At 40.2% G+C, this 25,431-nt stretch overlaps 1 protein-coding gene across 2 annotated transcripts in view; it reads left to right on the top strand.

The window, feature by feature from the left end:
* Positions 1–20,251, top strand: part of mertka (c-mer proto-oncogene tyrosine kinase a) — a 28,591-nt gene extending 8,340 nt beyond the window's left edge. Inside the window, exons 1-19 of one of the 2 annotated variants that reach the window (XM_085428447.1) lie at positions 4,533–4,826; positions 5,881–6,172; positions 6,258–6,358; positions 6,441–6,611; positions 11,458–11,544; positions 11,639–11,754; positions 11,829–12,018; positions 12,699–12,844; positions 15,432–15,567; positions 16,279–16,429; positions 16,963–17,051; positions 17,143–17,238; positions 17,362–17,442; positions 17,530–17,622; positions 17,739–17,857; positions 18,212–18,321; positions 18,495–18,654; positions 19,048–19,184; positions 19,441–20,251. In XM_085428447.1, the coding sequence (XP_085284573.1) occupies positions 4,745–4,826; positions 5,881–6,172; positions 6,258–6,358; positions 6,441–6,611; positions 11,458–11,544; positions 11,639–11,754; positions 11,829–12,018; positions 12,699–12,844; positions 15,432–15,567; positions 16,279–16,429; positions 16,963–17,051; positions 17,143–17,238; positions 17,362–17,442; positions 17,530–17,622; positions 17,739–17,857; positions 18,212–18,321; positions 18,495–18,654; positions 19,048–19,184; positions 19,441–19,885 (2,802 nt within the window). In that variant the 5' untranslated portion in view covers positions 4,533–4,744 and the 3' untranslated portion in view covers positions 19,886–20,251. Of the gene's footprint in view, positions 1–4,532; positions 4,827–5,880; positions 6,173–6,257; positions 6,359–6,440; positions 6,612–11,457; positions 11,545–11,638; positions 11,755–11,828; positions 12,019–12,698; positions 12,845–15,431; positions 15,568–16,278; positions 16,430–16,962; positions 17,052–17,142; positions 17,239–17,361; positions 17,443–17,529; positions 17,623–17,738; positions 17,858–18,211; positions 18,322–18,494; positions 18,655–19,047; positions 19,185–19,440 lie in introns of those variants that run through there. The other variant, XM_085428448.1, reaches the window with a different exon arrangement.
* The last annotated feature ends 5,180 nt before the right edge of the window (positions 20,252–25,431 follow it).

Here is a 25,431-nt window from a genome sequence, read left to right as displayed (position 1 = left end):
AATGTGGGGGGGCTGGTTGACCTTTTGACCTTTACATTTTCATTAATATCTTTAAAACAGAAGCAGCACAAACAACAATTTTAGCAGCACAAACCAGCACAAACGTAGCACAGTTGATTGACACCCATTTTGTTGTATTTAATTGATTGGGGGGGGGGGGGGGGGGGGGGCTGGTTGACCTCTGATGACCTCTAGAAATTTTTATTAATATCTTTAAAATGATAGCGGCACAAATGAAATTTTTGCAGCACAAACCAGCACAAACGTAGCACAAATGTTTGATACCACTTTTGTTGGATTTGAAGAAGGTGGGGGGGCCAACTTCACTCACGTTCGAAGTTTGGGCTTCACCATTGTCGAGAAGCTCCAAGAAATATATCCACAGTATTCAGCAGGTTATGAATTTGATGAAAAAATGTGTTTGAGCACGTCAAACACATTTTCACCAGCTATCCCGGGGGACTTCACGCGCACATGCCTCACTAGCGCCCCCAAGGAGTGAATCATTCTTAATGGAGATTTTTTTTTTCCTATGATGTTTCAGCCGGGCCTCACTCTCACTTCTTGATTCAGAATGGCATGCCAGTCTTGCCCCAGATTCATCTTTGACACATAAACAAATCAGTTTGAGAGTGGCGACGATGTGTGTTGCTGGTTTGTGCTCTGCCTTTGTATTATAGATTAATAACAGCAGGGCTGAGTCAGTGCTGTCATAACCTTGAAGACTGGTTGTTTTTGTTTCACGCTGCCCTGAAGTGCTACATGATTCACTCAAAAATCTCAACTGCAGGTGTGGATAAATGCACTCGGTTCAGCTGTGAAGCTAACAACACAAAGGGCATCACCACATCCAGAGAAGCACACGTCAGTGTTATGAAGCCCATGCCAATGCTTTACAAGATGGTAGCTGATACTGGGTTGTTATTGTTTGTTTTTTTTGGTGTTTTCTAGTTCGTCCCAGACCTCCCACTCATGTTACTGTGACAGAGAGGCAGTCCAATAAGCTGACGTTGAGCTGGACTCCTGGGCACGATGGCTTCTCTCCACTCACCACGTGCCGAATCAGAGTAAGCCCCATGTTTAATCCAAACTGTGCCATTGTTTAACAGCGTCATACTGATCACATGTTCTCCGATCTAAGGTTAGAGAGGTCAGTCGGAGGGAAGGGGAAGTGACGACCACCAGGTTCATCAACGTCACAGTGCCGCCTTTTCACAGTGAAGTCCCTGGACTGCAGGCTATGACGAAGTACAACCTGAGTGTTTCCTGCAGTAACGAACAGGGCGCCTCTCCAAACAGCAAGTGGGTCGAGAGCAACACCACAGAAGGAGGTGTGTTGATGCTACAGGAACGATTTGAAGGTTGAATTATAATGCACACCAAGAAAACTTTAACAATGCAAAGTATTCCTAAATGAAATTAAACTCATCCCAGCATTTAAAACCCAGCATATAAAAATGCTCAGTCTGTGTTTGTCTTACAAACGATGATGATATTTACAATACAGGACCTGTGTGTTGTGCTCCTGCCTCCTTCCCATCATTCTTGTTTAGCTTTCAGGAGCACTGTGTAATTAACTGACTACTTTACTATCCAAAATGTGCTTAATGTAAGCTTGCTCACAGTTGCAGTGCAATAATAACTGGAATTTTCTGCACTTGCACAACTACCTGATCTGCCCACAGCAAGCCCTGTTCAGAAAATAATTGGACAGTTGACTGACAAGGTGATGCCTACTCCCTTGATATTTCATGACAAATTAAAGTACTCATACTAATGCACAGGTTGAATGCATGGTTTTCACTGTTTAAAAATGAGGCCAGAATTAATGTGTGTGCAAATGAGGGAGACTTATGATTTAAATCATGTTACATTATCAGTCAAACATGGTGGAGGCAATGTTATGGCGCTATAGCAATGTATGGCTGTCAGTGAGTCTGGATCAGAGGTGATTATTGACGATGTATCTGCTGATATAAGTAGCAGAATGAACTGTTAAGTGTGCTGGGCCATGATCTCTGCTCAGATTCAACCAAATGCTGCACAGCCAATCAGACAGTGCTTCACAGTACAGATGGACAATGACCCAAAGCACACTGCACAAGCAGAGAGAGTTTCTCAAGGCAAAGAAATGGGATATTCTTCAGTGGTCAAGTCAGCTTCTCAGTTACTGAAGACAAAACTGAGAGACCCACAAACAAGAAGCAACTGAAAGCAGCTGCGGTAAAGGCCTGGGAGAGTATTTCAAGGGAGGCAGTCATTAATTATAAAGGATTAAAGTATTAAAACATCCCTTGTGTTTAGGTTTATGTTACTTTGTACAATTACTTTTGAGCCTCTGATTTTTTATTGTTTTTTGAAAAACAATTGAACTGGAAGTCTGTGCTTGAATCTTATCTTGATTGTTTGATTTAAAATCCACTGTAGTGGTGTACAGGGACAAAACTACAACATGTGTGTCTGTGTCCAGCAAATTATGGATCTAACTTTCAAAACCAAACATTTACTTTAAGTTTTTGTTTTCCTCCTTTTCCATATCTGGACTGCACAAGTAAGTATTCCACGGAAAAGGCAATCAGGATGTGAGAATGAGTGATCCTACACAGGAATTAAACTGCATGTAATACTGTGTCAAACCTCGTACCTGAAAGAGGAAGGAGATACAAACATCTGTCAAGAAGATGCTGATGCACTTTTGGAGATGGTCTGATTTGTTATCAGAAAGTATAAGCACTTGTGAATTTGCATTCTGTGAAGTTGCACAAAGAACTGAGTAATATCTAGTATATGATATCGTCTCAAAAATCCTGCTTGAGTTTAAACCCACTCCACAGGTGTTTCCAGAGGAGAGTGCTGACTGGTCAGGAGAGAGAAAGTTAAAATGTAACCGTTAACACTGATAATGTTTGGTGAAGCTTTACAATGAGAAATGCAATGTGGCCATCAATCAATAATGCCAAACAAGAATCTACAGAAGAAAGCTTGATGGACGTTGAAGTGTTGCTTTTTCGACTCCTCTCAAGAATACATTTTGAACCTACTGCTCTCTGGCAGGTAGCTCCGTGGTTTTAAATGCACCTTAGAACACACATGCATCAACACTACATATGAATGGGCGGAGGGAGGTTTGGAGTCTTTACACCCCCGTTCTCTGTTGCCCGTCGGGGCGGGGGTGCTGGGAGGAGGAGTTGGCTGTCCGATTGGGGTCTGGAATGTGGGGCCTCCCTGCTACTGTGGAGTCGGGGGCAGTCTGCTTCTCTCCACCCCAGGGAAAAGGGTAACACCTCCTGGTTCTGGGTGCAGTTTACCCCTCTAGCGGTAAGGGTACCTAGATCTGGGGTGCAGAGTAAGTTTGGGGAGTGTGATTGTGTGTACAGTGTCTCTCTATGTCTGTCTCGTCTCTAGGTTGGGTGAGTGCTGAATATTTGCATATGTGTGCATGGGGGTCGGAATGGATGTTCGTATCTGTGTGTGCCTGTTTGTCTGTGTCTATATGTCAGGTCCGGTATTAGACGCCACCTCTCTAGGGACATCTCAGGCCCTCCAAGGTATGGATGCTATCTCCGCCCACCACTCCCAATGCTGGTGCCCTCAGACATCGGTGCATTGGTGGCTCTTGGTGTTCGGGGCTGGGCATTCAGGTACGCACCGGCTCACTCCCAGTGACTGCTTGTCGGTGAGGCCCCTTTGGGGGTGGGGTACCCTCTGCCTCTGGACCTGGGGCTCGGTCCACTCTGGCACAGGTGGCTGCTGGCGGAGCTCACAGGCACGTCATTGCAAACCCCTCTGGCTTCTGTTATTCGGCTGCTGGGTGACCCCTCATCTCAGGCTCTCCTCAGCTCTTTCCGAGAGAGTCGCACGGTTCCTCTTCCCCGCTGTTTTTCTTCTACTCCCTGTCTTTCTTGCTCCCTTTCCTTTCCCCTAGTCATGTCTGTCCCATATGTAACAAGTGAAAAAAATAAAATAAAATACACAATAATAATAACAAAAAGAAAAAATGTTGACTCTCAGCATTACTGTTCACGAGAAAATACAGTAATGTGATAAAAACAAGCACCTAAACTCCAACAGTAACTGAACAGCGTTCCTAGAACATGACTGAAATTTCAACAACAGCTTCTAAATGGACCTTGGATTCTTATTCTATTTGTGGAAGATCAGTAGCAAAAGTGACCACGTGGTGGAGTAGTTTGATTTAGTAGTAGCTTTTGTTTTGTTGTTATTTTTGTAACTCTAAGATTAAAGAGATCTTGTGTTCCTCTGTAGGTTTCATATAAGTTTTTCTTATTAGGTAATAGATTATTTGCAACTTTTTTCAATAGAAATTAAGAAAACAATAGAAAAGAAATAACAGAAAAATAAATACTAACTATATTATCTAGTTTTATTGAGTGATTGTAATAATCCTGCTTTTACAGCTGACTTCAGGCTGACTTTCAGTATTTCCCACAGACAGCATAAAGATATATCATCTATATGTTCTATAGTCTCTAGTATTTCCACACGCAGTCCCGCCTTCGTGGGATTCCATCTGTGACGTCCCACATGGTAAACGTTTTCCCCCCTCTTCAGCTACGTGGTGTTGCAACTATTTACACAAGCGACGCTGAAGCCACTCTGCTGGGTGATGTTGGATATTGTCGCAGCTGAATTGTGCGTTTTGGCACAATCCCGTCATATTTAAAACGCTTGCGGACCTGTGCTGTGGGACGAAAAGAAGCAGTTTAAGTTCTCGGGACCGGTCATGGCAAAGAAATCAGAAAAACCCGATTGGGTGGTTTTGTTTTCTACGACTATAGCAATACTTGTGTGGATTCCTGTCAGCGGTAAGTTGTTAATTTTCTTTCAAAGACTGTGTTTTGCTGCACTGACATCATTCTCATAAAGTTCAGAGCTCGGTCCGGGTCTCCTGTCCACTACTTTGCAGAGAGAGAAGTATGACGGACCGCAGCTGGGACAGATTTAAATATCTGATTAAATAGTTTTGTATCAGTCGCTGGAAAACCGAGAAGGTTTCTTTGGATTTCTTTTTGTAGCATTTTGCTTTTTAATTAAGTCACAAAATGTGGCATAAACGGAACGGTGGGAGTGAGAGCGCGTCAGGATAGCTATAAATTAAAAATCCCGTGAGTTATAATTCATAGAAAAGTTTCAAAAATGCTGACTGCGTAAATCACCTTGTTTTTCTCCTTGCGTGGCCCAATTATGCTATGCGTGCTCTTTAAAAAGCAAATCCAATGTGTTCTTTTTCCACTCTGTTAAATAATATGCAGTAAATAACCCTTGCCCTGATTAATTGTTACGATAATTTCCACTTTTTTCTCTGAAATTTTATAATGTTTCTAACTGTCCCGATGCATGCTCAAACACGTTGCGTTTCAGTGGGAGAGTGCGTTTTCACCTAAGTGACCTCTTCAGTCTCAACTGCCTGCAGGTTTCCCCAACCTTATAAACAGTTCATCTATTGAAAATGGTACCACTGACTAACAATGGGTCGTGAGGTCATTGTTAGGCAATGGTACTAGTTTCGGTCTGAAGAAGTCACTGGGATGGGTGAAGAAACGTTTCTCACAGTGAAAACGAAACATCCATCCATGAATTTGAATGCTAATCAATAAAATAAAAAAAAAAAAAAAAAAACGAAACATCCAGATGTTGTTGGAATGTTTTAAATTAATAATCAGTTGTTTGAGAAAACCCCTTCCCACCAAACTTCAAATCTTACTTTACTTACTGTCAGACCTACTCTACATTGTTTTAAAGCTTAGCAGTGTTCCATGAAATATTTTCTTGTAAAATCAATACCATATCTTTATCAAGTATATTTCCCTTTTACCATTTATTCATTCTAACATAAGCTAACATGCCTTTTGTAAACAGCACAACCTTCCAGGACCTCGGAGCCTCTTGTGATACCTCGAGTTGTTTCTCGGATGTATCTGAGTCCAGATGAGCTCAGGAAACTCCGCTTTAAGCCCACCGTAGGCACCATTCAGCTGTCAGAGGGCCATGAAGCCAAACTGAACTGTTCCATTGAAATTCCTGATACCAGACTGGAGCCCGCCATCCTGTGGGTGAAGGATAGTAAGGAGCTGTCGCCAAACATCCATGTGGTGATGAATGAGCTCCACTCCATCACAGATGGGGTATCAACTCTCCTCTCCACTGTCATGTATGTATTACATGAAGGTGAAATGTGTGTGATATGACAGATTAGGTACATAAACTGATGTGTCCTTATGCATTACATATTACAGCATTAAACATGTGCAGAGAGTGGATGCTGGAGATTATCGATGCCGACTGAGTATCAGCAACATGTTGGTAGAGTCTGATCCGATCAGCATTCGGGTAGAAGGTGAGTTTTAGTATCCAGAGTATTCAAAACTTCTTTGTCCACACGTTTCTCAGTTCTTTCACACTTCTTTAATCTGACTTAGGGCTGCCAACATTTGTCAAGCAACCAGAGGACAAGAACGTAACAATATACACACCTTTCACCCTGTCCTGTGAAGCGGTGGGACCACCAGGCCCTGTTCATATCCGCTGGTTCCGTGATGGATCACCTTATACTGAGGTTTTCAGCTCTCCCAGCAACTTCTCTGTACCAGGTGAGTGTTGCCACCCAAAATAATCTTTATCTCTGTATCACAACCTCATACATAAAGACTTTGTTTCACAAGGATTTATCTATTAGCACTTCCTTCTCTTTGCCTGTTCCTCTTGGGGGGAACAAAGCTTCCTAAAACAAGTGTTGTTTCTTGTTTTTCTCCTTACTCAATGCAGAATGAACGTACATAAGACATATGACTCTGCATAATCAAGTCTGCAAGACACCTTAAGTGAGACAGAAAGAGGCTGAAGATGCACATTATGGGTTGTCACAGCAATACTTTGTTACCTTCTTTGCCTTTTTTTGTAAACTCTTGTTGAGCAAGAGTTCCCTTGACGTCTGCTCCATCTGTGCAAATTTATTGAAACTGCTTTTTGAACAAGCGACCACTCTACCTACTGAGCTATCCCTGCCTTTTGAGGCTAAGGGTGGAAGCATTTACCAGCAAAGATAAAGAAGTATTTGGCGCTCAGATGGCTACAAAGTATGGAGTTAGTCTGATTTAGGGTATCGTCACTCCGTTGGTAGATTCTATTCTGACTCATCTATGCTGCCTCAGCATCTGTACCTTGCTTACTGCAGTGAGATTTGTCACCATGTCCTGTGTCACTTGGGCTGTCTGCTGTACTGCTGAATGGTTATCAGCGTTCATTCATGCATGGTTAGTACGCATTTGTAACAATGCTCTGCTGACTGTATCGTGAATGCACTGGAGAAAGTGCTAAATGTGAAAAAACAACATTTGCTGTAAGCTTCAGTTAAGCAGTAGCTCAATAATGACAGAAACGTGCTTGTTGCCAGCAAACAGCTGGAGACAGCAGCTGGTTAGGCTAGTTTAGCATTAAGACTGTAAATTTTCCCAAAACACCACATTTTGCAGATTCTTATGACCATTGAAAGTGATCGGAAAAATAAGGGCAGCAAAGATTTGGTTGACAGTGTTTCAGTTTTGAACCTTAACCAACAGGCCACGAGACACGCTGCATTTTGGTTTCTCTATGAACAAACAAACAGTTTAGAGTTAGGTTCTTAATTTGTTGAACAAATTTTTAGTTTTTTCTCTGTACACCACTACACTGTCATTATGTCTTTATCAAACAATCAAACAATTGCAGACATCCAGTTTTAATTCTACTGCTTTTACAAAAAAATTGCATTAACTAGTTATAAAACCAGTTTTATACCCAGTTAATATATACCCAGTCCATTTACAGAGGTTCAAGGCTTGTGGGTCTGTTTTATTATTTAAATTTGTGTTTAATAAGAGCAATCATGCTCTATAGTGTTGAGGTCAGGTGACTGACCTGCACATTGAAGAATATCCCATTTCTTTTGCTTGAGAAACTCTTGGATTGCCTTTATTGTGCTTTGGGCCTTCACTCCATTTGTAGTGTGATGAGCTCTCTGATCAGTTTTGCAGCAATTGAAAGAATCTGAGCCGAGACCATAATCCTTTAAACTTCACAGTTAATCCCACTACTGTCAGCAGTCACATCATCAGTAAACACTAGTGATCAGTCTACTCAGTGACTATAGAAAACATTGATGACCCAACAGCTCCCTAAAACTGAAGCCCAATTACCGGTTCCTGGTTATCTCCACCGTCCTGGATAGATATTATAGAATACTTTGGACCATCTAAGGAGATTCGAAAGAAAAGTATCTGGATTACTTTAAGTTTCCTTGAAGACGTTTCACTTCTCATCTGAGAAGCTTCTTCAGTTCTAAGAGCAACTAGTGGGGAGTCCCAGATTTTAAGCCCTTAAAGTGCTTGTAAATCAGCTGTTTCTTTCCTTCTTCATACTTTTACTTTATGTCTTTCTGGTATAAGTTAACCTTGGTTTCATCTGTACAAAACTTTTTGTAGAGCTGGTCAGATTCTTTTAGATGTTTTCTAGCAAAGTGTCATTTGGCCTTCTTGTTTTTGAGTGTTACCAGTAGTTCGTTGCTCATTGTAAACCATCTGTATTTTAATTTTTGAAGTCGTCTGTTGGCCGTAGATCATGATATTGTTACGTCTACCTCCTTGATAGTGTTCTTGACTTGATTAGATGTAGTTTTGAAGCTGTTTTTCATCACCATGGAAATAATTCTGTGATCACGCACTTTAGTTCTCTGTGGTCTTTCAGGGCTTTCATTGGTCCTGAACTGGTCAGTTTATTGCTTCTTTTTAAGAATTGTGCTGTCTCTCTAATAGCTTCATTTTGTTTCATCAACCTAATGATGACCCCCCTCACCGGTATGGACATCTCTTTGGTCTTGTATTTAAAATTACCAGGAAAAGCTATAACCCCCCCACAACAATACATCAAATCAACTCCAGATATTATGTTTGCTTCATTTGTCATGAAATGAAAGGCCTACCCTGACCATGAAAGTTCTTATCATTCAGCTGATAGTAAACTTTTAGTCCCTGAAAATGGGAGACTGTGTATAAAACACCCAGTACGAAATGTTCCCTAAAGTTTTCATGTTCATATCACTTTATGTGTTAGATCAGGACAGAACTGAAAGACATTAGTTTAAGTTTTAAAACAGAAATAACCAGAGAATTCAGGCATTTTGTCTTAAAAATCATTATAATATTTGTTAGGAACAAAGTCTTGACTGACTAACTGATTATTTAGCTGTACATTAATGTTAACATCAATGTCAGCTTATTCTTTCTCATGTTTCTCAATTAAGCAACAATGACAATTAATTGTTGCTTAATTGTGGTAAATTATTGCTACTTGTATTTAAAGGAAGGTATTTGAATATCAAGGCTTGTTGTAAAATGAGTTTTAGTCCCATGTTGTACAGAAATTGTATAACATTTTATAAGTAGACTCTCACTTTATCACCTCAAGTTTATGACCCCCTCTTTCTTCCCTAAAAGACAATATTTGTTATTAGAAGTACAACATTTGCTCTTTATGCCCTGATCCTTCATTTTGACTTTGCCACAGGCTAAACACCCCTGCAGTAGCCAATGCGTAGTGATACAGCCAAAGCTGAGGGGGTTAAAGGTTCAGAGTTGTGCTTTGGTCCAGCATGTGCAATCGCCCGGGCAGTAAAGGGAAGGAGGAGGGGGAGCTGCATAGGGAGCCTGTTCGGGGGTTGGCTCCGGGGACAAAGACCTCATTCACAGGACGGCTCACTACCCAGTAGGGAGGGGCTAGACACAGAGGGCTGCAGGCTACCAGGTCCCTGTGCAGGACCAAACATTGCTAAAGTAGAACCACGTAAACCCAGATCTCTGTGTAGTCATCTCATGCATACTATGAGTCTTGGTTTGCTAAATTTGGGACTCCAGGGTATCATCACAGTGCTTTTTGTTGCTTAATTGTGGTAAACTATTGCTACTTGTATTTAAAGAAATGATATTCCTAAACAGTAGTACAGGCTAACGAGGAATTAAGTTGAGATTGGAAAGCATTTTATGCTTCAATATTTAATCTGGCTCAGCAGCAAGAAGCTGCATAAGATTCAGTCTCTGGTGTTAAGGAAGAAGCAACAAGTTTATCACTTCAGCTTGAAAGAAACTGAGGGAGTAAATCTGGCACACAAAGCAATAATGAGTGAAATGCTTGGATTAGCTGCAGTCTGGCAGAGTGGCTTTTGGCTATATTTACTCCCTGAGAAGAAATTGGAAAAATAACATACATCTCATACAGCTCAGTAACCTGGAGCAACTCCAAACCGGATAAATAGAGGTTGGGAGAACCACACTGCAGGACTTACATGATGCATTTTGGTTTCTCCATCCCACTCGCAACTTTACATTTCCTCTTGAATTTAATTTTCCTATTGTGTTGCTGATTTTCACTTTGATTTATTTCCAAGTAGAATAAAAGCAGAAACGATAATTCTCCACCTTTTTAATCAATTCCCCTTTCCAGCAAATACACACCTATTGTGTACATTTAGTTTGCACTGTTATTTATGAAATGCCCTTGCTGTGTAACCCAATACTTTTTTTCATATGTTTGGTTAACATGAAACCTCTGGGAAGTCTCCTGATTGCTTATATGGTTAGTATAGACAGCAAGCACGTGTTGTTTTGAACCTGCTTACTTCCTACTATGCTGCTACTGTCTGTATGCCATGCAGTTTGCAGTGCGCTATGTCAAAATTAGATTTGCGCATTTTCACTCACGTGTAACTTGATTATTTAATTTAATCTAAGTACAGCTCTCTGTCTTTTTGCAAACAAATCTACTGTAGCCTGTGTTTAGGTGATAAGTGAAGCACACTTAACCCTGGTTCTCCTGAGCATAGAAAGGCAACCTCTCACATCAGTTCCAGTTATCTCTCACAAGCTGGACTGTGAATTGCTTTGTGGAAAAGTTTCTGAGATGGAAGCAGAGCACAAAAGGCTCATTATCGCTCAATGTCCCCGTCCTTTTCTAACTGGGCAGATCTGTTGCTGTTGAAAGACAGAAATTGTGTGCTGAGGAAAACAGACCCATCGAAAAGGATTGTTACTACAGTCCATCATACTGGAGAGGCTCAGTTTGATCTTTTATTGTAAGAGGCACTTCTTTGTGAAATTTGGAATTATGATAAAGGAGTGAATCATTCTTAAATGAGACTTTTTTTTTCCTATGATGTTTCAGCCGGGCCTCACTCTCACTTCTTGATTCAGAATGACATGCCAGTTTTGCCCCAGATTCATCTTTGACACATAAACAAATCAGTTTGAGAGTGGTGACGATGTGTGTTGCTGGTTTGTGCTCTGCCTTTGTGTTATAGATTAATAACAGCAGGGCTGAGTCAGTGCTGTCATAACCTTGAAGACTGGTTGTTTTTGTTTCACGCTGCCCTGAAGTGCTACATGATTCACTCAAAAATCTCAACTGCAGGTGTGGATAAATACACTCGGTTCAGCTGTGAAGCTAACAACACAAAGGGCATCACCACATCCAGAGAAGCACACGTCAATGTTAAAGGTAAAACTGGCAGCTTCCAGGTCTAATAATATTCCAGATGATTTTTCTGCTTTAGAAGATGGTAGCTGATGCTGGTTTTTGTGGTATTTTCTAGTTCATCCCAGACCTCCCACTCATGTTACTGTGACAGAGAGGCAGTCCAATAAGCTGACGTTGAGCTGGACTCCTGGGCACGATGGCTTCTCTCCACTCACCACGTGCCGAATCAGAGTAAGCCCCATGTTTAATCCAAACTGTGCCATTGTTTAACAGCGTCATACTGATCACATGTTCTCCGATCTAAGGTTAGAGAGGTCAGTCGGAGGGAAGGGGAAGTGACGACCACCAGGTTCATCAACGTCACAGTGCCGCCTTTTCACAGTGAAGTCCCTGGACTGCAGGCTATGACGAAGTACAACCTGAGTGTTTCCTGCAGTAACGAACAGGGCGCCTCTCCAAACAGCAAGTGGGTCGAGAGCAACACCACAGAAGGAGGTGTGTTGATGCTACAGGAACGATTTGAAGGTTGAATTATAATGCACACCAAGAAAACTTTAACAATGCAAAGTATTCCTAAATGAAATTAAACTCATCCCAGCATTTAAAACCCAGCATATAAAAATGCTCAGTCTGTGTTTGTCTTACAAACGATGATGATATTTACAATACAGGACCTGTGTGTTGTGCTCCTGCCTCCTTCCCATCATTCTTGTTTAGCTTTCAGGAGCACTGTGTAATTAACTGACTACTTTACTATCCAAAATGTGCTTAATGTAAGCTTGCTCACAGTTGCAGTGCAATAATAACTGGAATTTTCTGCACTTGCACAACTACCTGATCTGCCCACAGCAAGCCCTGTTCAGAAAAAATGTTTTATCCACTAAAAACCTCTGTTGTTTTCCTGAAGAGTAACATAGGAAATAGGGGTGGTTTCACTGAGAAAACACAAAGTTCTTACTGGGTGGAGCTGCTTTCAACTTCCTTCCTAAATCCACCAGAGGGGATATTTTAGTTGAATGATTTGATATGCTGTGACCAGAAGTGACCGCATACCAAACCGTAATCAAAGATTTTTTTTGAAGAGTAGTCCAACTAATTTTTCTTTCACTTTATAGGTTTGCAATGACTGTGAATTATGTCATAATCCCATTTTCCATTTCTCGTTGCGTTCTTAGTGCCATCAATTCATCCCGGAAATGTCACAGTGCAGCTTGAAGGCTCGAGCTTGGTGATCGAGTGGAAACCTCCGCCCAGCGATAAGATAAACGGGATCCTAAGTGGTTATGATGTCATTGTTAGATATGGCACACGCCAGAAAAAGGTGAGCTTATCTGCGATAAAGTAATTAAATATAATCTTTTATTTTTTATTGTTTTACAACTGACAATTCTCGTTTCTTTTATTCTTCTTCTAACTGTTATTATTATTTTAAGAAAAAGAAAAGAAATGTACGCATTCAACTTTAAACTTGCTCTTTCAGAACACCTGTACCTAAAGTGGTAACTCAAGAAAAGTTTAAACCTTTAAACCCTGAATTTGTGGCTTTTTAAAAAATAAAAAAAATAAAAAATTGAATGAGAAGAATGATGTAGAAGCCTCAAAAACTCACAAAAATCACATGTTAAAAATGATATATTTAGCTTTAAAGGATTAAAGATGTGCTTACGCGAATGAAGGAAAGGCTGTTGTATTTTGTACATTCCTAAAAAATTAAGCTTTCTACCACTTTCTGTTTCCCAACCATTCACATTAAATACAACCAAAGGATTCTTCCGAAACGCATGTCATTCAGGCTTAAGGTTAACTGTAAACTGTATCAAAAACAGGTGAAAACTACGAGTGATGAAAATCTTACAAGGGATCCATCATGTGTTTCCTTATTTTATTTAATTTTTCCTTTTACAGCGCTTCAAAAATTATTAGACCACCACCCAGTGTAAGGTTTATGCCACAGCTACTCTAAATTAACAATATTGGTTAATTTAATAATATAGGTTTTTGAGATGTTTCTAAAATATTTACATTTTACTATTTTATGACAGGTGTTCTAAAGAATTTTTTAAGCACTCTATGGACTGTTACAGTTTCAGTGTTGAATATATTCATACTAGACAGTTTCAAATAGTTTCAAAGTGTGCATTTGAGTAGACTTCTCTGGTTCATGCTCAGTTTCTGATATGTTTTTCTACTCCTGGCTTTCAGCGAGTTCAGAGAGAGGGCATATCTTTAACAATTCCAGCATAAGAATTTTTATATAATAAACAACATAGAATAAAAATTCTAATAAGAAAGAAATAGACACACAAACACAAAATAAGTATCCAAGAGAAAGTCCAAGTAATAAATGTGCAAACAATGAAATGAGTTAAAGAGATCAAAGAGTTAAAGAGAAGAGATTGTATTTATGCTTGTGCAGTGTTTATTGTTTCATTCAGGAGTCTAATGATGTAGAAGCTGTTTGAGCCTTTTCTCCTCGTACAATACAAATATGAAATATTATGAAGAATTGCTTATGTAAGGTTCATATTGAAAACATAAGGTGTTATCTCTGATGCTCCTATTTAAGAGGGTGTTTTTTTTTTTATAACAATGACTAATGTATGAAAATATGAAAAGAATGAGTGCTGCATACTGGGAATAGCTGACCCTCCCTTTGTCTTCTCTACTGAACCACAGGTCAGTTATTTGCGAACAACAGTTTATTCATTTGCCACAAGGCATCATCGAGGCCGGGAAAGGGATTCGAAGGAAACTAGTTTCTTTAGATCAGCTTTAATAGCTCATAATGTTGTTTGCATGTAGTCACACTTCTCTTCCTGTATTAGTGCGCTCACCTACAATAGAGTGACTCCGTCCTTCCCGTCTGTGTTGTAGTTAAAGGAAGCTGAGGGTGTAAAAACTGGCCATTGGTAGTTTTCTCCATTTGGCATGTGCCCGTGAGTCATCACAAAGTAACTATGGTATGAAAACAATAGGACGTGAATGTGAGTTCCAGATATTCCTATGTATTGTTCATTCAGTTGATTATGTCATTACTGTAACTTTGACTGGAAATACATACAAACACAGTACAGCCAATCCGCTGTCAGGATAGACAAAGTCAGGGTAAATAGTTAAAATATGTCAATCAGTTTTAAATCAGAGGAATAAATAGATGCTCGTAATTGTGAATTTTTTGGCATTAGAAATCAATGGTGCCAATTATTTCTCTTGAATCTGAGATTAACATTTTCTGATTGTTTATTTCTGAAGGAATATTTAACCTCACGTTGCCCTTTTTTGTTGTCACAGACATGAGAGGTGTTAATCATGGGTTTAGAACTGCCTGTCAGCACAAAACAGTGCAGACTGAGATGTACCGTTTAGCGTATGGTGTTGTGAAATACAGGGTTAAGTCTGTCACATGCTCCCTCCCATTGAGCACATGAGCCTATCCTGAAAGTTTGTGTCCTTCCCTTTTTTTTAAATGGGGACTTTTATTATATACAGTAATCACTACTACACGGTTCCCTTTGGATTTCCCAAAAGGGGAGCAGCTCTGTGAAATCAGCATGCATGCGCTTTGGGATGGGTTTTTTTAATCAATTAATTTTTGCATTTAGTGGAAATGAGGAAAAAAAGGAGAGAAAATGAGAGCATGCATAAAAAGTTGCTGAGCTGGATTTTGTGCTGTTGCACAAATGCACAAGACGTTCCTCAGCGTATTCTTGCACCAACAAGCTTTTATTTTCCTTAAAATCTGCTTCTTCTTTTAGTTCAACTTAACCTAATGTAACTTTCAAACTCTTGTGAACTATAGCCTTCTGTTTGAACTTTTCTCTCCAAGGTGAGCATGTTTTTCTTTTTGTTCAGTCAGCTATGACAGTAGACGCAATTCACTTTATGTCTTTTATTGTATGTTATTTCAGGTCCATAGTCTTACCACTTGGACACGTGTGGCTGTGGAGGAATTCAACAAAACCTACAGTGTGGAGGTGGCCGCATGCACGCAGGCAGGAAGAGGCATGGTCAGCCCACGAGTTGAATTGTTTGTGCCAGAGGACAGTAAGTGGCTCGTTCTGTTTATTTCCTCATCTTGAGCTGATAATTTGATAAATTGCACAGCATTGTTCAGCTGATGTCGTACTACTGTACTAAAATACCATTATTGCCTTATGAATAGATACCAGTGCCTATTATGGTTGCAGTATTTTTGGAAACACTAGCAGGAAAGCTCACAGGACTGAAATACTGCCTATTTTTCAGCTACTTTCATCTGAGATTAAAATCTTTTAAACTCTTGGATGAATCACCATGAAATACAGTACACACACTTTTGGTCCCTAGAGAGTTAAATAACTTTGGCTTCCTGGTCTTTCATGTGGAGCTGTTAATTTAGAGTTTCATCTCATCAAAATGTTGACCAAAATCCTCCAAAAGTACTGACTTTACTATCAGGTGCAGGTGTACTTTGGGATCAGTGCTAAATATAAATTGTGAACATGGCAAAAATCAAGACTCTGGTGTTTCAGTTTTAAGCATGCTAACGAGCTGCTAGCTTTCATCTCAATGCAACACTGACTGAATATATTAAAGTTTCAAAAAAGGGGGAAACATTTGAATAAGAACTTCTGTTGAAAACTATCATCACAGAATAAAAAATGTTGGATGTGTTGCGTGAGCTGACGAACTCTACTTCAGATAACTGATCCTTAACTTAAATTGCTGGATGTCAGATTTCTAAGTGTTCTCCTTTGTTTCTTCTTCTTATCTCAGAATCCACCGTACGCCCTTCATCCGGCCCTGAGACAGCGGTAGCACACACCAACCATGTTGTGGGGATTGTGATTTGTACCGTCTTTGTCCTGCTGATCATCCTCTCTGGGGTTCTCTATTTTCGGAACAAGGCTTATGACTCCTGTTTTGGGTAGGCTTAACAATTAACAAGTAATTATCCTAGTATGATAACCTGATCTTTGAACTTGCTGCTGGTTAGTGTGTTCATGAGACAACTGTATTTACTTTGATTTTAATCAGCTAACAGTAAACTGCTGCTTTGCGATATATGTTTTCTTCAGTAGTAGTAACTTCCGGATTCACTTTGTAAACTTCCTTATCTTCCTCTTAGTCATTGGAGTCTGCACAGTAGGTCATGTAATAACTGTGCAGCTGGAGAGATGGACAACAAACAGCTGTCAATTCTCTGGAATTCTTCATTATGAAGTCCATGACTCACTGTTTCCACTCAGGATATGGATAGGAATGTTTCACAGGCAGCTTTTCAGAGAGAAAAACATTATTCCAACCTCAAAGTCTGGAAGGCAACAGAGAGGGTTTCCTCTCTATGACCTTGTCTTTAGTTGAATTTTTAAGCCTGTATGTTATTTCTGACCTCTTACAGCATCAGACAGAGGATTACCAACATTTCCTGCTTTTTCTTAACCCTGTCTCCCCCTGCAGGCAGCGGTGCAGAGATGAAGAAATGCTGCCGCCTGTCATACAGTACACGCAACAGAGGTCCTACAACCGATCAGCCATAGGAGTCACTCGTATGTTCTTGAATGCTACTACAGGAAGATTAACATGCATATAACATGTACGTGTTATCAAAAAAATGATGTTCTTGTCTTTGGTCTGCAGTTGAGAACCTTGGGATCAGTGAGGAACTGCAGGCCAAACTTCAGGATGTGATGGTAATGAGAACTCTGCTCTCAGTGGGGAAGGTTCTTGGAGAGGGTGAGTAATTAGTTTCATGTATCTAAATTTGTAGGCATCCATAACTACAGTAACATGTTCAAACGATTACAGTAAAATGCAGTATATGTGCGCAGGTTTACGACTGGTCTTAACTTTTACCAGGTGAGTTTGGTTCAGTGGTGGAAGGTCATTTCACACAACCAGATGGCACTTCAGAAAAGGTTGCCGTGAAGACAATGAAATGTAAGTGCTTGTGTTATGTAAAGATTAACTTAACTTTAAAAAATATGTCTTAACTAACAAATATGTAAAAAAAATTATACCACACAGTGGATAGTTTTTCTCAAAGGGAGATTGAAGAGTTCCTGAATGAGGCCGCTTGCATGAAAGATTTCAACCATCCTAATGTCATCAAACTGCTCGGTAGGAGATCTCCTCTTATCTTACTGCACGTTCTCTTTGCTTCTTTCTTTAGTCGCTTTCTTTTGTATATCCATGCATTTATTTTTGATTGTGCTGACTTATCCTCTTGTCTTTAGGTGTATGCTTGGAAGTAGGCTCAGCACACTTTCCTAAACCCATGGTAATTCTGCCGTTTATGAAACACGGAGATCTGCATAGCTTCCTGCTGCGTTCACGCCATAGAGAGACTCCAATGGTAAGATTTTACCCAAACACTAACTTTCAAATTCAATATCATATTTATTAGAGTGTGACAGAGTGGTGTAGTGGTTGACACTGTCACCTTATCGTAAGAAAGATAGATGTTAAATGTCATGGTCGGCTGGACTTCTCTCTGTGGATTTTGCATGTTTTCCTGGTGCCTGTCTGCGTTTATGTAAGAGTGTGTGAATGTCAGTCTTTTTGTGTTAGACCTGTGATGGACTGTTACCTGGACAAATACACCCCATGTGAGCTTGAATACACTCCAGATCCCGACCCTGAAACGAATAGATTATGATTAGACTAAACAATATTTAAACTGTCTGCTGTATTGTGTGTTCTTGCACAGTTCTTGCCCACTCAGACACTCCTGAAGTTCATGGTTGACATTGCTTCGGGTATGGAGTATCTCAGTGGTCGTAACTTTCTGCATCGAGACCTGGCGGCACGCAACTGCATGTAGGTTCCTTCCTCTGATTTATGTTCAAAGTAGAGCAGGCATTGATTGAACTTTTCCTGGCAACATTCGCAGCCTTCTTAAATAAAAGAACTATGATTTATTATTTCAGAGGTTTATCAAATTTGCTTTTTTTTCCATTAGTCATGAAGTCCACGCCTTGTTTGTCTTACAGGCTGCGTGATGACATGACAGTGTGTGTAGCAGACTTTGGACTATCTAAGAAGATCTACAGTGGTGATTATTACAGGCAGGGAAGAATTGCAAAAATGCCTGTAAAATGGATCGCATTAGAGAGTCTGGCAGACAGAGTTTTTACTGTAAAGAGTGATGTGGTGAGTAGAAACATAGCTTTACCAGTAACACACCTGTTTATGAAATCCAGTCACTAAAAGAACTGACTACTTTTCTGCACTCTTTGTTTTTCTTGCTGCTTTCTCTTGTGCTACAAGTGGCATTTTAAAAGGTTTGGTCTTAGACTTACACAGGGCACTGTCTCTGTCTCAATATTTATCAGTGTGTTCAACTTGTACGATTTTCCCCCTCTTTTGCACTTTTATCTTAAGTGTCAGATAAAGATTTAAAAAAATAAACTTTTTTGTTTGAAAAATGCAGAATATCGTACAGCTAAACCTGGGATAATACATGGTATTTCTATGTATTATCAGCAGGAAAATACCAGTTTGTGATGAAATATAATCTCAAGTTGAAATTCTGTTCTCACGCAGTGGGCGTTTGGTGTCACCATGTGGGAAATTGCTACAAGAGGCATGACGCCATACCCTGGAGTCCAAAACCATGAAATTTATGATTATCTAGTTGAAGGACACAGACTGAAGCAGCCCCCAGACTGTTTGGATGAACTGTGAGTGTCGTTCTTCACACAGATGTTGACTTTGGGTTTGATTGCTTTGAAAGTAACAATATTGACGCTATAAAAGTTTCATTTAATATTGTTGGTCTAAATCTTATATTGGAGGCTAGCTTTTTTTAAAAACATATTAACACAACAGTAAACCTCAAAAATAAATTGCTAAATTTTACAACCTTGAAAATATGCGCATTGAAATGTACCAAAATCGAGGTTCCAGTCTAATTATTTCTCAATACTTGGGGTCTAGGTATGAAATCATGTACAGCTGCTGGAGAGCCGATCCGCTAGACCGACCCTTCTTTCCCCAGCTGCGAGAAATGTTGGAAAAGCTCGCCGAAAAGCTTCCAGAGTCTTCCAGCAGGGATGATATCATTTATATCAACACCAGCTTTCCTGAGGAGGACCCCGATCGAGAGGCATTTCAAGCAGAGCCTCCTGTGTTGAGCTCCTCACCTTGCTGCAGCCGCATGGCAGCAGAAAATACAGTAGTTACCGCGGACATTCACGGGAGCGTGGCGGATGACCAGGATGATGGCAGCGATCGCTATGTGGTGGTGATTTCCTCCAGTGCGCCCCCGAGAGCTGCAACAGTGGATACGCCTCTCTTGTCAGATGATTCTTTAAGTCAAGCAAATGGGACCAGTGCAACAGCGATGGATCACAGCTTATATGACCCCGCCTTCATGCTATAGCATTTGGTACTGAGCAGTTACAGCCCTCGCATGGGTTAACAGTACTAATAATTTTGTCTTGTTGTACTGGAAGCACCTGCACATTTCCTGCTATGGACTTTCATAGATTGTTGGAGAGGCATTTCATGCTTTAAATGGCCAGCCTACATGTCAGTGTTTGTTGTTGCTTATACTTTTTTTTTTTTTTGCGTGTCAACCTCAAACACACTCATGCACATGTTCGATAAGCTTATGATACTCTGAAATGTGAAAAGTATTTACTGTATTGACTTCTGTGTTGCAGTGTAAATAGAAAATTGTACAGAACATTTATAAAAGGATCTTTTTCTTTTAAAATAAAGGATTTATTGACTTCTTTAAAGTAAATATAGATAAGTGTGACATAAAATGAGCAGAATTCCCTCACAGATCCCTGTGATAATTATTGTTATTGGTATTCCAGTAAGAAGGGAACTGTATTACCATAATGATGACATAAAAGCCTTCAACTTTCAGCTCTGAAGCCCTTCTTGATTGCAGGATGACAGATTAGGTCAGGCCTAGAGTATAACTATAACAGACCACATTGTGATCTGTAGTGAGAGTAGAGAGAGGTGGAGGTATGCACTGTAAAGAAGAAGAATGTAGGTCAGTAACAGCAAGACAGAATATGCATGTGAATAGAAGGGGAGCGGGTGGAATGCGAGGAGTCGTTTAAATTCCTGGGGTCAAATGCCGGTAGGGTGGAGTGGGCAGAGATGAGTATCAGGGTTGATTGGTGAGATAAGGAAAGCAACAACAGTGAAAGCGAAGGTTTACAAGATGGTAGTGAGACCTGCTAAGATGTATGGTTTGGAAATGGTGGCACTAATGAAAGACAGGAGGCAGGAGCTGCAGATGTTAAGATTTTTCTTGGGAGTGACCAGAATGGACAGGATTAGAAATGTGCACAGCAGAGGGACAGCTCAGGTTTGGAGACAATGTAAAAGTGGTAACCTTTAGATACTTTGGACATGTGCAGAGGAGGAATAGTGGATATACTGGCAAAGGACAATTCAATTAAATTCAATTTTATTTATATAGCGCCAAATCACAACAAAAGTCGCCTCAAGGCGCTTCATAGATACAGAGAAAAACCCAACAATCATATGACCCCCTATGAGCAAGCACTTTGGCGACAGTGGGAAGGAAAAACTCCCTTTTAACAGGAAGAAACCTCCAGCAGAACCAGGCTCAGGGAGGGGCGGCCATCTGCTGCAACCGGTTGGGGTGAGAGAAGGAAGACAGGATAAAAGACATGCTGTGGAAGAGAGACAGAGGTTAATAACAGATATGATTCAATGCAGAGAGGTCTATTGACACATTGTGAGTGAGAAAGGTGACTGGAAAGGAAAAACTCAATGCATCATGGGAATCCCTGGCAGCCTACGTCTATTGCAGCATAACTAAGGGAGGATTCAGGGTCACCTGGTCCAGCCCTAACTATATGCTTTAGCAAAAAGGAAAGTTTTAAGCCTAATCTTGAAAGTAGAGATAGTGTCTGTCTCCTGAATCCAAACTGGAAGCTGGTTCCACAGAAGAGGGGCCTGAAAACTGAAGGCTCTGCCTCCCATTCTACTTTTAAATACTCTAGGAACAACAAGTAGGCCTGCAGAGCGAGAGGGAAGTGCTCTAATAGGGTGATATGGTACTACAAGGTCATTAAGATAAGATGGGGCCTGATTATTTAAGACCTTGTATGTGAGGAGCAGGATTTTGAATTCAATTCTGGACTTAACAGGAAGCCAATGAAGGGAAGCCAAAACAGGAGAAATATGCTCTCTCTTTCTAGTCCCTGTCAGTACTCTTGCTGCAGCATTTTGGATTAGCTGAAGGCTTTTCAGTGAGTTTTTTGGACATCCTGATAATAATGAATTACAGTAGTCCAGCCTGGAAGTAATAAATGCATGAACTAGTTTTTCAGCATCACTCTGAGACAGGATATTTCTAATTTTAGAGATGTTGCGCAAATGGAAGCAAGCAGTCTTACATATTTGTTTAATATGTGCGTTGAAGGACATGTCCTGGTCAAAAATGACTCCAGGGTTCTTCACAGTGTTACTGGAGGCCAAGGTAATGCCATCCAGAGTAAGAATCTGGTTAGATACCATATTTCTAAGATTTTCAGGGCCGAGTACAATAACCTCAGTTTTATCTGAATTAAGAAGCAGAAAGTTAGCGGCCATCCAGGTCTTTATGTCTTTAACCCTCCTGCCATCCTTTAAAAAACTCACACCCATCACCCTAGGGACCATTCTCAGCCACGCCATAAAAAGACCATATATCCATATCTTATTCCACTTTAAATTAGCCAACCTTGTAAAACTACTTCTCCCTGAAATATTCATATAAAGTTTTAATTATATTTTCGTTGTTTTAACCCTTCAAATCCCAGTGTTATTACATGAGCGCCCTGTGTTATAAGCCCCAAAAACCAAAAAACGAAACTAAATATTTCCACAAAAAACCAGTTGAAGTAATATGTGATTGTCATTATAAGTAGGCCTTTAGATGGACCAAAGATTGGCACCAACATACATTTTGACCTGCCATTATTTTTTTGCATTTTTTTTGCAATTTAAAAATTAAAACTTCAAGGCCCTGAGTCTTCATTGACATCCAAGAAAAGAAGAAAAAATAAAATCATATGATGATAATTTGGGGTTGAAAAATAGCATTTATAATGGAAGTCAATGGGCAGAAAATGGTCCCCAGGGTGATGGGTGTGGGGATTTCTGCTGCTCAGCCATTTTAGGCTGATTTAAGGAATTCACACTGGAATATTAACATTGACAGGTAAAAACTATCCTGTGGCAAGTTTGGTTATATTCCACTGAACACAGTGGAAATGGCAGCCATTTAACACATAGCAGTGGCACAAAAAGGTCCCAAGAAGGCAGGAAGGTTAAGACATTCCTGCAGTTTAACTAATTGGTACACCAATTAGTATGTTATCTGGCTTCATGGACAGATAGAGCTGGGTGTCATCTCCATAGCAGTGAAAATTTATGCTATGTCTTCTAATGATGCTGCCTAGGGGAAGCATGTATAGTGTAAACAGAATTGGTCCTAGCACTGAACCCTGTGGAACTCCATAATTGACCTTAGTGTGTGAAAAGGACTCTCCATTTACATGAACAAATTGGAGTCTATTAGATAGATATGATACAAACCACTGCAGTGCAGTACCTGTAATACCTACAGCATGTTCTAATCGCTCTAATAGGATATTATGGCCAACAGTATCGAACGCTGCACTAAGGTCTAGCAGGACAAGCACAGAGATGAGTCCACTGTCAGAGGCCATAAGAAGATCATTTGTAACCTTCACTAAAGCTGTTTCTGTGCTGTGCTGAGCTCTGAAACCTGACTGAAACTCTTCAAATAAACCATTCCTCTGCAGATGATCTGTTAGCTGTTTGACAACTACTCTTTCAAGGATTTTTGATATGAAAGGAAGGTTGGAGATTGGCACATAATTAGCTAATCTCTAGACTGCTGGGTCTAGAGATGGCTTTTTGAGTAAAGGTTTAACTACAGCCAGCTTGAAGGCCTGTGGTACATAGCCGATTATTAGAGATAGGTTGATCATATTTAAGATCGAAGCATTAATTAACGGCAGGACTTCTTTGAGCAGTTTTGTAGGAATGGGGTCTAAAAGACACGTTGATGGTTTGGAGGAAGTAATTATTGAAGTTAACTCAGAAAGATCAACTGGAGAAAAAGAGTCTAACTTAACATCAATGGTACTAAGAGTAGCTGTAGATAATATTACATCTGTGGGATGATTATTGGTAATTTTTTCTCTAATGATAAAAATTTTATTTGTGAAGAAGTTCATGAAGTCAGGGATGGTTGGCTCAAAAGAGCTCTGACTTTTTGTCAGCCTGGCTACAGTGCTGAAGAGAAACCTGGGGTTCTTATTTTCTTCAATCAGTGACGAATAGTAAGATGTTCTGGCTTTGCGGAGGGCTTTCTTATAAAGCAACAAACTATTTATCCAGGCTAAATGATGATCCTCTAAATTTGTGACAGAGGTTTGTATTTGTGTGACAGAAGAAGATGCAAGGAATAGGTTGAGATGGAAGCAGATGATCGTCTAAAGGGAGCCAGAAGACATCGAATAAGATTTGGACAACAACGAGAACATTTGAAGTATAAAAACGCAAGAAAAAGATTTGTGTACTCGAATTTTTATACGTTAGCTGAACAGAAGAAAACCTGGTGCTGCATCACTGTGGTCAAAGCAGCCGCCCCTAAACCAGGGGCATGAAAAGGGAAAAAAACAAACAAACAATGCTTGGACACTGCTAGCAGGGGCGCCTACACAAACGCAAAGCAGGAGATGAAGCATAGCTGAATATGTTTCCAAACCAACATCATTCTAAGCCAAAGACTAGAAAATATGGCGAAGCATATCTTCCCTTTGGCTTCACCTGCACAAGTGCCAAGGTAGGTCTCCCCTGCAGAATTGGTTTTCCCTTGGCCTGGAGCACCGCTGGGCTGTTTAAATCACAGACAAACAGTATCCCACATTCTTGATTTTTAGTTCACAAACAGTTGTTGTAATGACTAACTACTCCTGATGTTAGCTCTTTATACAGTAAAGTTACAGTGGGATACAAATAACATCAGGCTGATCCTGCCACGATTTGTTCCCCCTGTCTAAATCATGGACAAACAGTATCCTACAGCTGTTTATGTTTTTAAACCCATTTTGCACAGAGAGGCATTTTTTTTTTTTACAAATGTATTGATAGCAATGTTGAATATTATTACACAGGAAAAAAACAACTACATGTTAAATAATTACACCTTGATACCTCTGCCTTTCTAAATGGAGGGACAGTAACTGCATGTTTATATGCAAGCATGTAAAACCTGAAGATAGAGACAAAATACTGTTAATCTGACTATCTGCCATTCTGCAATTCCTCTCATGTAAGCAATAACGTGGCGCACAGCTGACGTGAAAAAAGGCAAGTAGCTTTAACATTGCACGAAGAACTCTGTATTCCTTGTCCACAGTAAATGCAAAAAAATAGTTTTAAAAAATCTCCGTTTTCGGTGATTCGAAACGCCGTTTACGTGTGGACGAAACAGCTGTGTTTTCAAAAAATACCCGTGTAGGTGTGGACGTAGCGTAAAAGAGTTAGTTTATTTTATTACTACCTGCAGATTACTTGTATTTGCTTAATTGTTTACTAAATGTTTGAGGTGTGAAATAAACCGCAATTGAGCAAAATATGGGTGTGTGTGGTTGGAGGATGTGTTAGTGCGTGCGTGTGGGCGCGCGCGCGAACATTTTTCTGTAAAACAAAGGGGGGCCCAGCGAAAAAGGTTTGGGAACCACTGATTTATGCAATCTGTATGAGTCCTGCTGTACAATGAAGATGATATCCTGAGTACAAATATATACTGAATACAAAAGGCTGTCTCCGTCTACCATGGAAAGGTGATTCCTGTATCACGGACCTGTGACAATATCATTCGAAAACATCACATTATTCTGTGAACAAACAAGACCA

Source organism: Rhamphochromis longiceps, linkage group LG13 (assembly GCF_057381845.1).
Source record: "Rhamphochromis longiceps isolate RC_006_pf linkage group LG13, R_longiceps_female_GT1.1, whole genome shotgun sequence".
Classification (NCBI taxonomy): domain Eukaryota; kingdom Metazoa; phylum Chordata; class Actinopteri; order Cichliformes; family Cichlidae; genus Rhamphochromis; species Rhamphochromis longiceps.
Note: the sequence above shows the minus strand (reverse complement) of the source record. Positions and strands in the feature narration are given on the sequence as shown.